Source organism: Hippopotamus amphibius, chromosome 1 (assembly GCF_030028045.1).
Source record: "Hippopotamus amphibius kiboko isolate mHipAmp2 chromosome 1, mHipAmp2.hap2, whole genome shotgun sequence".
Lineage (NCBI taxonomy): Eukaryota > Metazoa > Chordata > Mammalia > Artiodactyla > Hippopotamidae > Hippopotamus > Hippopotamus amphibius.
In genome coordinates this window covers 25,631,505-25,647,421 of record NC_080186.1, presented here as the reverse complement: position 1 = coordinate 25,647,421, position 15,917 = coordinate 25,631,505, and the positions used below count along the sequence as shown (strand labels likewise).

At 48.8% G+C, this 15,917-nt stretch overlaps 1 protein-coding gene and 1 pseudogene across 3 annotated transcripts in view; one reads left to right on the top strand and one right to left on the bottom strand.

Annotated features, from left to right (window-relative positions):
* Positions 1-2,002: 2,002 nt before the first annotated feature.
* LOC130855307 (60S ribosomal protein L6-like) lies at positions 2,003-7,318 on the bottom strand (annotated as a pseudogene).
* SYNC (syncoilin, intermediate filament protein) overlaps positions 7,245-15,917 on the top strand; it is a 17,525-nt gene continuing 8,852 nt past the window's right edge. For all 3 annotated transcript variants that reach the window (XM_057704081.1, XM_057704074.1, XM_057704067.1), the window contains exons 1-2: positions 7,245-7,369; positions 12,921-14,100. In XM_057704081.1, coding sequence (XP_057560064.1) covers positions 7,317-7,369; positions 12,921-14,100 — 1,233 coding nt within the window. In that variant the 5' untranslated portion in view covers positions 7,245-7,316. The remainder of the gene's footprint in view (positions 7,370-12,920; positions 14,101-15,917) is intronic.

Genomic DNA, 15,917 nt, shown 5'->3' with positions numbered 1-15,917 from the left:
CTTGCAGAGTTTCTGCTGAGAAATCAGCTGTTAACCTGATGGGAGTTCCCTTGTATGTTATTTGTCATTTTTCCCTTGTTGCTTTTAATAACTTTTCTCTGTCTTTAATTTTTGTCAGTTTGACTACTATATGTCTTGGCGTATTTCTCCTTGGGTTTATCCTGCCTGGGACTCTCTGTGCTTCCTGGACTTGGGTAGCTATTTCCTTTCCCATGTTAGGGAAGTTGTCAACTATAATCTCTTTCAATATTTTCTCAAGTCCTTTCTCTCTCTCTTCTCCTTCTGGGACCCCTATAAGGCGAATGTTGGTGTGTTTAACATTGTCCCAGAGGTCTCTTAGGCTGTCTTCAGTTCTTTTCATTCTTTTTTCCTTATTCTTTTCCACATCAGTGATTTTCACCATTCTGTCTTTCAGGCCACTTATTCACCCTTCTGCCTCAGTTAATCTGCTATTGGTTCCTTCTAGTGTATTTTTCATTTCAGTTATTGTGTTGCATATCTCCGTTTGCTTGCTCTTTAATTCTTCTAGGTCTTTGGTAAACTTTTCGATCTTTGCATCCAGTCTTTTTTCAAAGTCCTGGATCATCTTCACCATCATTATTCTGAATTCTTTTTCTGGAAGGGTGCCTATCTCCTCTTCATTTAGTTGTTTTTCTAGGGTTTTATTCTGTCCCTTCATCTGGTACAAAGTCCTCTGCTTTTTCATTTTCTCTATCTTTCTGTGGCTGTGGTTTTCAGTTCCACAAGACGAAATACTGCTGATACTGCTTGGTACTGCTGTCTACCCTCTTGGGAGGAAGCTATCAAAAATAAATTTTAAAAAAAGGAGTCCTTTAAAAAAATGAGATATAGTTGATGAACAATATTATGTAAGTTACAGGTATACAACATGATTCACAATTTTTAAAGGCTATACTTCTTTTATAGTTATTATTAAATATTGGCTATGTTCCCTGTGTTGTACAATATATCCTTGTAGCTTATTTATTTTATACATAGTAGTTTGTACCTCTTAATCCCCTATTCCTATCCTGCCCCTCCCCCATTCCCTCTTCCCACTGGTAACCACTAGTTTGTTTTCTGTATCTGTGTCTGCTTCCTTTTGTTATATTCACAAGTTTGTTTTAATTTTTAGATTCCACATATGTGATATCATCCAGTATTTGTCTTTATCTGTCTGACTCAGCATAATACCTTCCAAGGCCATCCATGTTGTTGCAAATTGCAGAATTTAATTCTTTTTTATGACTGAGTAGTATTGTATTGTGTATATATCAATACCACATCTTCTTTAACCATTCATCTGGTGGTGGACATTTAGGTTGCTTCCATATCTTGGCAATCATAAATAATGCTGCTGTGAACACTGGAGTGCATGTATCTTTTTGAATTAGTGTTTTCAGGGTTTCATTTTGTTTTGTTTTTTGATATATAACCAGGAGTGGAATTGCTGGGTCATGTGGTAGTTGTATTTCTGGTTTTTTGAGACACCTCCATACTGTTTTCCATAGTGGCTGCACCAATTTACATTTGCACCCACAGTGTACGAGGGTTCTCTTCTTTTTCATCTTATTTATTTATTTTTTTGTTTTTTGGCCACACTGTGTGGCTTGCAGGATCTTAGTTCCCCAACCAAGGATCAAACCCGTGCCCCCTGCAGTGGAAACGCAGAGTCCTAACCACCAGACTGCCAGGGAATTCCTCTTTCTTTTTATTTATTTATTTAGGCTGCATTGGGTCTTCATTGCTGCGTGTGGGCTTTCTCTAGTTGCGGCGAGCGGGGGCTACTCAGTTGCGGTTTGCAGGCTTCTCATTATAGTGGCTTCTGTTGTTGTGGAGCACAGGCTCGAGGCATGCAGCCTTCAGTAGTTGCAGCACGTGGGCTCAGCAGTTGTGGTGCACAGGCTTAGTTGCTCTGTGGCATGTGGGATCTTCCTGGAGCAGGGATCGAACCTGTGTCCCCCGCATTGGCAGGCGGATGCTTAACCACTGAGCCACCAGGGAAGTCTCTCCTCTTCTTCCTGAAATTAGCATCAGTGAGATGTTCTGGGATTTTCACACCACTGATATCAATTTTGGTGGAGGTGGCAATGACAAATTTCTGGTGTGTTCTACTCAGAGGACCTCGATTGAAGGACAGAGGCCCAATCACAAGTAGCAAGCCACTGCTCACCTGCTTCAGGACAATGACCCTCTTGCCTCTGTGGCAGTCAGTGAGGATGATCAGAATGGGCACAGGAGTGATGCCTAGCAGGCAGTTTTCTCACATGCTTACTGAACAGTTTTTTTGCCGTGACTCAAAAACTCAAGCTTTCCAGGAACATCTTCAGTAGGATAATACCTAGGCATTTTGCGAAGTTTAATCACTTGGGTACCACTATTCTTTTTTGTTTTTTTTAATTTATTTATTTGGCTGCCCCAGGTCTTAGTTGCGGCACATGAGATCTTCAGTTTCTTGTTGCAGGATCTTCATTGTGGGATGCAGGATCTTTTTTTTCAGTTGCGGCATGCGGACTCTTTAGTTGTGACATGTGAACTCTTCGTTGTGGTATGTGGAATCTAGTTCCCGGACCAGAAATCGAACCCAGGCCCCCTTCATTGGGAGCATGGAATCTTAGCCACTGGACCACCAGGGAAGTCCTGGTACCACCATTCCTGTCACCATAAACAGGTTTTGTGACAGTAGCAAGAACCGTCTCCTTCTTTTCCTGTTCAACCTTGGATTTAGCTGCTGAATACTTCCTCTTGTACAAGGCCTTTCTGGAATACATAGCTAATCGGGAAGATCTACCAATTCCTCTGACCAGGACAGTGTTTTGGCTACAGTGGGGCTTCCCCTTCTTAACCTTCTTAAGCTTTTTAACTTTGCCACCAGCATCAGCCTTCTTGGCTTCAGTTTTTTCTCCTTAGTATCTGCTTGTCAGCTTTTTCACCTGCTGTCTTGCAAGATGGGAAAGAGCTACTTGTGATTTTTTTTGATGATGGTCATTCTGACAGGTGTGAAGTGATATCTTATTGTGGTTTTAATTTGCATTTCTCTGATGATTAATGATGTTTAGCATCTTTTCATGTGCCTGTTGGCCATCTGTATATCTCTCCCCTGGAAAAATGTCATTTAGCTCTTCTGCCCATTTTAAAAATCAGGTTGTTTGTTTTTTTTAGATATTGAGCTGTATGAGCTGTTTATATATTTTGGATATTAACTCCTTATTGGTCATATCATTAGCAAATATTGTCTCTGATTCAGCTGATTGTCTCTTTGTTTTGTTGATTATTTCCTTTGCTGGGCAAAAGATTTGAAGTCTAACTAGGTCCTATTTGTTTATTTTTGCTTTTATTTCCTCCACTTCAGGAGACAGATTCAAGAAAATATTGCTATAATTTATGTCAAAGAGTGTTCTGCCTATGTTTTCTTCTAGGAGTTGTATGGCTTCCAGTCTTACATTTAGGTCTTTAATCCATTTTGAGCTTATTTTTGCATATGATATGAAAAAATGTTCTAATTTCATTCTTTTACATGTAACTGTACAGTTTTCCCAGCACTACTTATTGAAGAGAGTGTCTTTTCTCCATTGTATATTCTTGCCTCCTTTGCTGTAAGTTAATTGGCCATAGTGTGTGGGTTTATTTCTGGGCTCTCTATTCTGTTCCATTGATCTATGTATCTGTTTTTATGCCAGTACCATGCTGTTTTGATTACTGTACCTTTGTCGTAGTTCACAACTTCTTCTGATTCTGGTTCTGAGTTGTGATTTAGAAAGAGGGTCTCCCCAAACTGTCTGCCAAGGACTCATCTTCCCTAGGTTTAGCTCTTACCTTATTGGTCTCAGCAGGAAACAGGGGACCACTCAAAGCATTTGCCAGAAGAGGGTTTAATGAAGGAACTATTTACTGAGGTGTGGGCAGGAACGGGGAAGCACCCTGGGGCTCACAACAGCGGGACAGAGTCTCTAGCCCCAGGGCCTGAAGGGCGCAAGGAAGGGAGCCTTGTTAACAAACCTGGCAGGAGTCGTGCCGGGGTTGCAGGCTACCCAACGGGAACTGTGCCTTTCAGTGGAGAAACCTAGTAACTGCCAAAATCACAGGGTTATAACTATCCTCATCTCTATGGATTCTGCAAATATCATGTAAGGTTGGAACACCTCTGCCCTCCTTGAAATGGGAAAAACAATTGCTGTTCTTCCCAGAGATTCATTTCCACTGAGGATGGTGAAATCACAGTTATCGTCACACAAAGGTAACCTCCTCTCCCTTTTCTCTGATTTTTGCTAATTAAAACAATTTTACTTTAAAAAAAATATCATGATCTCACTCTCCTCCTTCCCTCTGATATCCTGGCAATGTCTCCTACTGGCCAAACTTTACCTGAAATTGTAAGGCAAGGGGGACCAGGTGAGACTGTCAGCGGGAGTCAGCTCCAGGACATAGGGCAGGGCAGAGAAGCACAGAGAATGCACGGTAGGCACAGGGTAGCCATCCCAGGGGCTTCTCCTCTCTTCGTGGACTTGGCTTTGTGGAGGGGCTGAGAGACAGAGTGGCTGTGCTTGTCTCTCCAAGGAGCCTGTGTCTGATGCCAGAATGCCCTTTCTCGTCTTCCAGGCCCAAGTTACTTCATCCATGAGGCTGTCCCCAGTCCTGGAGTTCATCTCTCCCATCACTGGCTTCTTTGGTTCTCAGTGCCTAGCCCATCACTCAGCTCAGTGATTTGGCATTATTCTCTGCAGGAGTTTGTCTCCCCAGGGGACAGTTCTAGCATCCTCTACACTGTGAGCTCTTTGCAGGCAGGGCCCTGGGCCAAAGAAGGCCATTTGCTCAGATACAGGACCCAGCACAGGCCAAGTGCCCATGTTTGCTGAGTGAACAGAGTCCTGTGGCCTCACCCACCTCCCTCTGCTTTGGTGTACACAGCCTGAGCACACGTGTATGTCTGTCTCCCTGAGTACAAAGGGGCTCCTTGGTGGCAAGTGGCCCAGGCCAGGCACACAGCAGGCATCAAATGTTGCCTAAATTGGCCTAGGGAGGACCATCCTTCTTTGCTTCATTCATTCAACAATTTTTTGAGAAGCTAGTATGTGCCAGGCCCTGGGCTGGGCCCTGGGGACACAGAAGTGAACAAGACACACAAAGTCCCCGCCTTCATGGGGCTTCTATTCTAGTGGGGGAAGCAGAAAAGGAAGGAATGGAAAATGAACAATATTATCAAAGATCACGGTAAGTGCTGTACAGAAAATAAACAAGGTGACAGGACAAACAGTAAAAGGATGGACATTTCTGTGGGGGAGAAGCACATCAGGGAAGGCCTTTCTGAGGAGATGACACATAAACTGAGACCTGAAAGAAGAGTGGATATGAAGAGCTGGAAGGGTGCTCTAGGCAGAGGGGACAGCCAAAACCCACGACCGGAGGTGTTTCTGGGACCACAGGAGATTCAGTGTTTCAGCCTAAAGAAGGGCTGAAGGGGAGGTTCAGAGGGGTTAAGGAATCAGTTTTGGGAGCTGCCCGGGGCCAGGTCCGGGGCTGAGGGTTGGAGGGGAAGGGACAGCCCTTGTTAATGCCACCCTTGCTGCCTGTTGCCCGGCACCGCAGCAAACAGTGCCGCTGGCAGGCCTTGCCCTTGCGCCCTCAGCTCCCCTCCGACTGGCAATGACTGTCAAAAGACCAGCCACAGAGGCTTTGCCAACCTCCTCCCCTGGAATATTTTAGAGGTAAGTCAGAAAATGCCCAGCCGCCTCCAAAACCCGACTTTTTCTCGTGCATACCTTACAAGGGTGTATTTAGCCAGCCCGGGTGCTAATCTCCCACCCCCTTGCACAAGACAGAGAGATATAAATATACCGCCACAGGCAGCACACTCAGAAACATGGATTAATGACCACATGCGCGGGCCCCAGTCACACAGAAGACACTCCACACAGCTGCCTGTGACGCCCCCTCCCACACCCAGGCACTGCAGCCCCCAGTCTCTTGCAGGCACACAATCACACACACAACTATACCGCGCCCCACAACACAGTCACAACAACCGGCCACGCAGACACTCCACCACCAGCACAGTCAGCACACACATAATCACCCCCCCATGATTATACAGTCACATAGCCACATGGGGTACACCCACACAGACACGCGCCCCACAGCCATCACAGAGTCACACGTGGACACACCATCCCACAATCTCCCCCTCCACACAACCGCGCGCACACACACAACCACGGGGTGTTCACACAGCCGGCAGCGGGCACACGGATCACAACACACAGCCCCCAGGCCGTCAAGCCGGCTGCCCCAACGCCCCGCCCCCATCCCCTTCTCAAGGCCTCTCCGCTTAAACACAGCCAGCCCCTCGGCTGGTTAGAGTGCACAGCATTCTTCTGCGATTGAGTCAAAGACCTTCCCAGACAGAGGGGCTAAGTGGAAAAAAGGCATCAGCAGGGAGAACGCCCCCGAGGCCCAGGTCTGGGAAGGGGCCTGGCAGCTTCTCGCTTAGGGAGACAGCCTTCCGTGTTGAGTTGGACCCCGACACTGGTGGGCCGAGGACTTGGGGGAGGGGGCATGCCTCGGCGGGGGCATGCCAGAAGCAGGGCGGGGAGGTGGGGGTGGGGGGACAGGTGCAGCCAGCGGAGAGACCCCCGGAGACCTCGCAGCGTGGGGGCGGAAAGCGGGGTTAAATATGGACTTAACCTGAGAGGCTTACACCCTCCCGCCGCCCTTCCCCAGGCTCCCGACGGTCCCCTCATGTACGGGGTGTGGTATTACCCCTCCTCCCCCAGCCCTCGGCGACAGCTGCGGGGCACAGCGCTCAGGAGAGGGGGCACCGCAGGGCGCCGCACACCCCCAGCTCCTGCGGGGCGGCGGGCGGGGTGTGGGGTCCCTCGAGGTCCCCAACGCAACGCCCTGCCCCCCTCCCGGGCCGGCCGGGCAGGACCAGCGCTCTCCTGAGGCTGCAGAACCACCTTCCTCCCCTGCCCCCCGCAACTGGGACCCTCGGAAGGGAAGGGTGGCGAGAAAGAAGGTTCGGGAAGGACTCAGCGTGGCTGATTTTGGAGCCGCCGACTCCCCCCAGCCGCCCCGCCGGTGCCTCCCGCCCCCCGCCCCCCCCGCGCGCTGGTCCCAGGAGGGGCGGCCTCTCCCCGCCCCCGGGCCGCACGGCCCGCTCCCTCCTCCCGCGGCGGGAGCCCGGGCCAAGTGGGCGCGCCCGGCCCGGGGCCGGCGGATCTGGTGTCGGCTGCAGCTGGCAGAGCGGCGGGCGGGCGGGCGCGGGCGGCCCGCGGGGCCGGCTATTAATACCGCGGCCGCCCAGCCCGGGTCGCGCAGCCATGGCCAGCCCGGAGCCCCGGCGCGGCGGGGACGGCGCCGCCCAGGCCGCGAGGTAGGAAAGGACCGTCCCGGGCCCGCGTCGCCGCCCCCCCCGGCCGGGGGGTGCCGGGCGCATCCCCTCGCCCCGCGAGCGCCTTTGGGGGGCGGGGGCGGTGGTCCGGCCCGGGTGGGGCACGGGGCGGAGCCGCCCGCGACGGGAGATGGGGGAGTCTGGCCAGAGGGCCCGGCACCTCCGGTTGTCTCGGGCTTCTTACAATTCCCCCTCTCCCCTCCCACGGGCGGTGTGAGGATTAACCCCTTCATACTAGTGGGCATCAACCATCAGATACCATTTGGTCCATAGAGGCCAAAGACGGTGGCCCGTTGTTTTCTTTCATTCCTCACCCCCAATGCAGCTGGAGATGGAGGCCTCCAGTTGCTGAATTTGCGGTGTGGGAGAGACTTGGTGCAAGGTTGGGTGGCTGCCAGCTTGGAGTTGAGAGTCTGTTCAGGCAACTGGTTCTCTCTGGTCTGGGGCCTGGGGTGGTGTGGAGGGGAGAGTCTTCCGTCCCAGACCAGCAGGAGGGCCTTGGCTGCAGCGGCCCTGGAGGGGAGGCCCTCTCCATCACCCACACTGTGAGCTCGCTACTGGTTAGGGGGAAGGGACCTGTGGCTGAAAGGTTTGGGGCGGGTAGGGAGCATTTCTGCCCCAGGTCAGCTTGTAGCCCTGGACTTCCTCTTGTACCAAGAAGAGGTACCAGTACACACACCTGATGCCCTGCCCCTGTCACCAGGGGTACAAAGCTGAGCCAGTACACTCACCTGTACTGCCAGACACACATACGGGTGCACACAGAGTCAGCTACACACCAGCTCATGCCTGCACAGTGTCACAAACACTCCCAGTCACAGCCCTGATGGACAGGGTTGAGAGCTGCTGGAATCCTCTAGGGACGGGAACAGAGTGGCAGAGGCAGGCTGCTTGGAGCCCAAGGAAATCTGAGGTCAGGGGCCCCAGCTGAGCTGGCTCCCTTGCCCCTAGACCTCCCATAATCTACTTTTCCCCAGCTCCTTAGAGAGAGACAGCTGTGTGAGGGCAGCATCTAGCAGTCCTGGCACTGTGGGTGGGGTGACTGAGGCAACGTGGTGTGTGGTAACAGCACTGCCTGTAAGTCAGGAGACCTGGATTCTACTTCCAGCTTTGCTACTCGACCTTGGGCAAGTTTCCTCCTTGGAGCTCAGTTGGTTGCTCCCTGCCTACCTCCTACAGAGCCCCACCCTGGGATATAGAGAGAATAACTGTACTTGTTGTTAGGAAATGGACTATCAGGGGAGACAGACACATGCACTTCTGTAACACAAAGCACTTAGTGCAGAGATGAGCTGCATACAAAGTGCCGAGAGAAGCAAGAATGGGAGTTGTCTGGGAAATGCTTCACAGAGGAGGTGGAGTTTGAACAGGGCTTGAAGGATGAGTAGAAATTTGTTAGGCAAATAGATATAAATATATTTTGAACGCTAGGGCCGAGCTCTGTTATACTTGCTGTAGTTGGTTTACTTCTTTTACCTCTTTTTTTTCCGTCATAGGAGTTACTGAACTTTGAGTAAGTTCTTTACTCAGTGCTTTGGTTTCCTCATCCATAAAATGGGGATAATAGATGAACATCATGTAAATGAGTATTCATGGAAAACGCTTAGAATGCTGCCTTGAACACAATTACATCATTCCAGGGTGGGGGACTCAGCTGGAGCGTGATGTGAGGGCTGTCTGCGGCAAAGCAGGGGCTCTGCGGGGATCCGGGTGGGTGTGGCTTGCTGGGCAGGAGCATCCTTCCTGGCGCTAGGAGCTCTACTTTTCTAGGTAGTATAGGACAGTGGTCCCCAACCTTTTTGGCACCAGAGACCAGTTTCATGGAAGACAGTTTTTCTACGGATAGGGCGGGGCAGGGCATGGTTCAGGTGGTAATGCAAGCGATAGGCAGAAGCAGATGAAGCTTTGCTCACATGCCTGCCTGCCGCTCACCTCCTTCTGTGCGACCCAGTACGGGTCCGCAGCCCAGGTGTTGGGGACCCGTGGTATAGGACTGTTCTCTAGTCAGGTGGTATACGATAAACTGAAGTTTCTCAGCTGGACCCTTTAGACATTGTGGGGTAGGAGTAGGAGGTATAAAAGTTAACACATGTTCTGGAATGTCAAGCATTGGGTGGGCTGTGGGGAGCAATGTGAGATGAGGCTGAAGAGGTATGTTGGGGCCACATCTTTAAGGGCCTTGAAACTATGCTAAGCAGTTGGCTATTTATGGGTGAAGTGGAGCAAGATGGTTTGTTTTATATTATAGCAAGTTGCAGCACTGTCAAGAATAGACTGGAATGAGAAGGAAGAAGCTTCTGGGAAAGCTGGTACAAAAGTGCAGGTGGGAGATGATGACTCGGACAAGGGCCCTGGCAGTGCGGTGAAGAGGGGGTTGGAGACTGTTCTAAGATAGAAACATCAGTTCTTAGTGAGTCGGCTGTTTAAAGACTGCTTTTTGGGACTTCCCTGGCGGTCCAGTGGTTAAGACTTTGCCTTCCAAGGCAGGGGGTGTGGGTTCTATCCTTGGTTGGGGAGCTGAGATCCCACATGCCTCAGGACCAAAAAAAACCAAAACATAAAGCAGAAGCAATACTGTAACAAATTTAATAAAGACTTCAAAAAAATGGCCTACATAAAAAAAAATCTAAAAACAAAAGATTGCTTGTCTATTGACAGGAATGGATAAAGATGTGGTACATGTATACAATGGAATATTACTTGGCCATAAAAAAGGAACAAAATAATGCCATTTGCAGCAACTTGGATGGACCTAGAGATTGTCATACTGAGTGAAGTAAGTCAGACAAAGACAAATATCATACGATATCGCTTACATGTGGAATCTAAAAAAAAGGTACAGATTAACTTATCTACAGAACAGAGAGTCACAGATGTAGAAAACAAACTTATGGTTACCAGAGGGGAAAGGTGGTGGAGGGATTAACTGGGAGATTGGGATTGACATATACATGTTACTATATATAAAATAGAAAGCTGGGCTTCCCTGGTGGCACGGTGGTTAGGAATCCACCTGCCGATGCAGAGGACACAGGTTCGATTCCTGGGCTATGAGGATCTCACATGCCTCGGAGCAGCTGGGCCCATGGGGCACAACTAGTAAGCCTGCGCTCTAGAGCCCGTGAGCCACAACTGCTGAGCCCACACACCACAACTACTGAAGCCCGCGCGCCTAGAGCCCGTGCTCCACAACCCGTGCAATGGGAGGCCTGCACACCACAGTGAAGAGTAGCCCCCGTGCGTAGCAACAAAGACCCAATGCAGCCAAAAATTAAATAAATAATAAACCTTAAAAAAAGTAGCTAATAAGGATGTACTGTATAGCACAGGAAGCTCTACTCAATACTCTGTAATGACCTATATGGGAAAAGATAAAGAGTAGATATATGGATATATATAACTGATTCACTTTGCTGTGCACCTGAAACTAACAAAACATTGAAAAGCAACTGTACTCCAATAAAACTTTCTTTTTTGTTTCATTGGAAATGGGATTGCCATATATGCATTTCCAATAAAACTTAAAAAAAAAAAAAGACCGCTTGCCTCATCTGCCTGGTGTATGGTGACATACTTCTCTGAGCTGGAGAGTACAGGTATAACAAGCTCAGGGAGAAGGGTAATTTGGTGGCTGTTGAGTTTGAAGTGCCAAGTAGCATCAGGTGAAGATATCATAAAAAACACTCTGCTTGGGACTTCCCTGGTGGCACAGTGATTAAGAATCTACCTGCCAATGCAGGGGACACCGGTTTGATCCCTGGTCCAGGAAGATCCCACATGCTGCAGAGTTACTAAGCCTGAGAGTCACAACTACTGAAGCCCGCGTGTGCCTAGAGCCTGTGCTCTGCAACAAGAGAAGCCACCACAATGAGAAGCCCGTGCACCACAACAAAGAGTAGCCCCCGCTGTCCACAACTAGAGAAAGCCCACGTGCAGCAACGAAGACCCAACGCAGCCAATAAATAAATAAATTTAAAAAACAAATAAATTAAAATAAAACCCAAAACACTCCACCTCTGGTAAAGTGAAGTGAATGGACTAGGTGATTGCTGAATTGTCTTCAAGTGTTAGGTTTTGGTGCAGGTACTGGGGTTGAATGAGGCGAGTGATGTCTGGGGCCTGGTGAAGCCATCCTTTTGTGGTTTCCAGAGGGCCATCAGGAGATACAAAAGGGAAGCTGGGGATGCCTGGGGCGTTAGAGGGAAGGACTGAGAACACAATGATTTAGAATAAAAATTTTTACTGGGAACTTGGAGCTAAGAAATAAAGCTTAAAACCTGGACACAAGTAAGCTTTTCAAGACAAATCAAATTCCTTGTTTGATATGTGAGGCTTTTCACTTATACTTTCTATCTAATAAAAAAAATTTTATTGAAAGCTACACTCATATTTAGTCTGTTTTATAACTGGTGCAGTCTGAGTATCTGAGTTTCCTTGAACAAATTAGTAAATCTCTGTAAAATGGGAATAATAAATATAACTGCCTCATAGAATTGTTTTGAGGATTAAGTGAATTGATATATGTAAAGCATTTAGAACAGGGCTTGGTACATATAAGACCTTTAAAAGTATAATTTATTACTATTATTTTCATGGTATTTTATATTTTCAAAGAATTGCTCAGAGATCCAAGGTAGGTAAGATGCATTTGAAACAGGAAAGACCAAAGCCACTTGAGGGCCAAAGCAACAGGAGAGCATTCCTCAACAGGAACTGAGTAAGCTAGCAGGCAACAGGCAGCAGGGTTAAGGGGCTCATCTGCTAGAATCACAGAATCTGGATTTAAGAGCATTGACAGGCTAGAAGGAAGGGCCAGTTCCAATGAGCTGAAGTTTTATAGGAACAAGAGATGTGGTTTAAAAGTACTTGGTGTGAAAAAGTCTTAAGGATTTTAGTCAAACTCAGTATTTATCAAGAATACGATGGAGCTGCCCTGTATGCTAATGGCAACTTGACTGCATCAGTAGAAGTATAGTGCCCAGAGATTCACTGCTTAAGTGAATCTTAGCAGTAGAGTACACCCGGGTACTGCTTCCTGTACCCATCCCATCCCCAGAGGTTAGTGAGCCCATCAACTTGGAGCCCGTCAGAAAGAAGTGACCCAAGCAAGGAAGGTACTGGAAACCTTGGCATGCATGCAATAATTGAAGGATAAATCAGTTCTCTTTAAGTGTTCAAAGAACTTACATGGAAAAGAAATTAGTATTTGTCTGACTCTAGAAAGAAGAATCGAGTCCAGGGAAAAATTGCAGGGAAGATTTTGCCTCAACACTAGGATTTTCTTATGACAGCGGAACACATAGTGGCTCAGGTGTGCACTTCCTGTCCTTGAAGGTATGTAAGCAGAGACTTGACGTTGACATCATGGGGATGGTGTGATCTAAGCAATGGGCTGTGTCGGGCTGGATCGATGGAGGGACGTGCTCTCTGAGATGTGAGAATTTGCTCTCAGCTAGGCCTGTGTCCTGGTGGCTACAGTCACAAACCACTCCAGGACTGTGGCTGCCCCCTCACCTTGCCGTTTCTCTTGCAGGGAAACAAGGGCAGAGGCCACTTCTCTTCAAGAGGAGAACTCTGAATCCCCGTACGAGGTGGGGACCTGGAACCCAGAAGTTACCCTGTCTTTGGAAGGGACCTTGACCTTAGAGGACATTCTCTACCTGGGGGACGCAGGTGACCTTGATGAGGCTCTGTTTGTGGAAGAGATCGAGAAGCCTGAGGAGATGCTGCATATTGAGGAGACCAGGACGCCCAGTGAGGCCCTGTATGTGGAGGAGCCAGTGAAGCCATATGAGGCCCTGTATGTGGAAGAGCCAGTCAAGCTGGAGGAGATCCTATATGTGGAAGAGCCTGTGAAGCCAGGAAAGACCACAAACCCAGAGCAGATTGTTTATGGGGAAGAGACGGCCCCGAGCGAGGAGAAACCTAACCCGGAAGAGAGCCCCAGAGCCGGGCTGAGTCCCAGCACAGAGGGGAGCCTGAGCATAGAGGACCTGGAATTGCTGGAGGGGCGTTTTCAGCAGTGTGTCCAAGCCGTGGCCCAGCTGGAAGAGGAGAGGGATCAGCTCATCCACGAGCTTGTGTTGCTCCGGGAACCAGCCCTGCAGGAGGTGCAGCAGGTCCACAAGGACATCCTGGCTGCCTACAAGCTGCACGCCCAGGCGGAGCTGGAGAGGGATGGGCTGAGGGAGGAGATCCGGCTGATCAAGCAGAAGCTGTTCAAGGTGACCAAGGAATGTGTGGCCTACCAATACCAGCTGGAGTGCCGCCGGCAGGACGTGGCCCAGTTTGCCGATTTTCGGGAAGTGCTGACTACCCGGGCAGCCCAGCTGTCGGAGGAACTAGCCCGGCTCCGGGAGGCCTATCAGAAGCAGAAGGAGCAGTTACGGCAACAACTAGAGGCACCTCCAAGTCACAGGGACGGGCACTTTCTCCAGGAGAGCCGGCAGCTCTCTGTCCAGTTCGAGAACCTCATGGCTGAGAGCCGCCAGGGCCTGGAAGAGGAATACGAGCCTCAGCTGCTGCGACTCCTAGAGAGGAAAGAAGCCGCGGCCAAAGCTCTGCAGAAAACCCAGGCTGAGATCCAGGAGATGAAGGAGGCTCTGAGACCACTGCAAGCAGAGGCCCGGCAGCTCCACCTGCAGAACCGGAACCTGGAGGACCAGATCACCCTTGTGAGGCAAAAACGAGACGAGGAGGTGCAGCAGTACAGGGTAGGCCCACTGGACATGCAGGGAGGTACAGTCTTTTAGCCTGGGGAGGAAAAGGGGACCGGGGCCAAATGTCTTTGGGCTGAAGGATACTAGCACATGTAGAACAGTTTGTTCCTTGGACCATCCTCTCACTTCTTTATGCCATTTTCCATTTCATTCATTCAGGCCTGGGCTGAAAGTTATCTGCACTCTTAGTTACACAGCACTTTCACACCAGTTATCTCACTTGATCTTCATTAATCCTCCAAGTCAACTATTATCATTTTTCTTTTTCTTTTTTTTTTATCATGTTTAATGTCGGAATGGTGTTTTTTTTTTAAATTAATTATTTATTGGCTATGTTGGGTCTTCGTTGCTGCACGTGGGCTTTCTCTAGTTGCAGCGAGTGGGAGCTACTCCACTGCAGTGCGTGGGCTTCTCATTGCAGTGGCTCCTCTTGTTGCAGAGCATGGGTTCTTGGTGTGCAGGCTTCAGTAGTTGTGGCACATGGGCTCAGTAGTTGTGGCGCATGGGCTTAGTAGCTCTGTGGTATTATCATTTTTCGTAGATGAGGAAACTGAGGCCCAGCGAGTTGGAGTAATTTGAACTCTAGTCTGACCAGTCCCAAATATTTCAGTGCTCTTTCCACAGCATAGTTTTCCAATTCTAAGTGAATCACACTTGGGTTTATATAGAGCAGGAGGGAATGAGACTAGGTAGAATTCATTCTCTCCCTTCCCCCACATTCTCCCTCAGTTCCCACCAATCTGATCTCTGCCTTGTTTTCCAGTCTTAAAAAAAACTGGGATGAACTCTATAAATCTCTATTCTCATTTTCCTTTTTTGTGCATTTCTCACCATTTCACTTGTATTCAAGCTATTTCTGATTGTGAGCCAGTTCTAATCCCTTTTAGGACAGAGTGGGATATAAACACTAAGTGCATAAATAACTTTCTCTCCCCCACAGACTGTGAGCTTTCAGAAGGTAGGGAGTATGTTTTACTTACCTCTGCCACCAGGCTGAGTGCGCATCAGTTAAGCGCCGACAAGTGCTGCTGGCCACCACGAGAAGACCATAGTGTGGTGCTTTTCAGAGCAGCATTTGTGTTTTTTGAAACACATATTTTTTGGATGAACTTAAAAATCTTATGCCCTCCCAGAGATTTTGATATATTCTTAAGGGAACCTGTCCTCTGTTGAAAATGGCTGCATTCACGTCACTGAAGATTTTGTCAGGCTTTCTGTAGCTTGTATTATGAAAATGGTGGGTTTTTTGGTTCAAAATATTGAATATTTTCAAACTATACATGTATGTACTCCCCTCACTCATCCAACACTGCCCCCCACCTCCATCGCACTGCTTTTTTATTGGGTCACAATCTAGTGAGAGGGCACTCATTATTTTTGCATAAATAAATACTATCCTTAACAGCTTCTACTCAATCAGATGTTACATTAATAATTGTAACTCAGGGTAGGAAGTAACTTGTGATTTAAGAGAGGTACAGATAAGAGTGCTATGGGAGGGGCTTCCCTGGTGGTGCAGTGGTTAAGAATCCACCTGCCAATGCAGGGAACACGGTTTCGATCCCTGGGCCAGAAAGATCCCACATGCCGAGGAACAATAAAGCCCATGTGCCACAACTACTGAAGCTTTGCTCTAGAGCCCGTGAGCCACAACTATTGAGCCCACGTGCCACAACTACTGAAGCTTGTGTGCCTAGAGCCCATGCTCTGCAACAAGAGAAGCCACTGGCCTGAGAAGCCAGTGCACCGTAACTAGAGAAAGCCTGCGCAACAGTGAAGACCCAGCGAGCCAATAAATAAATAAATACATT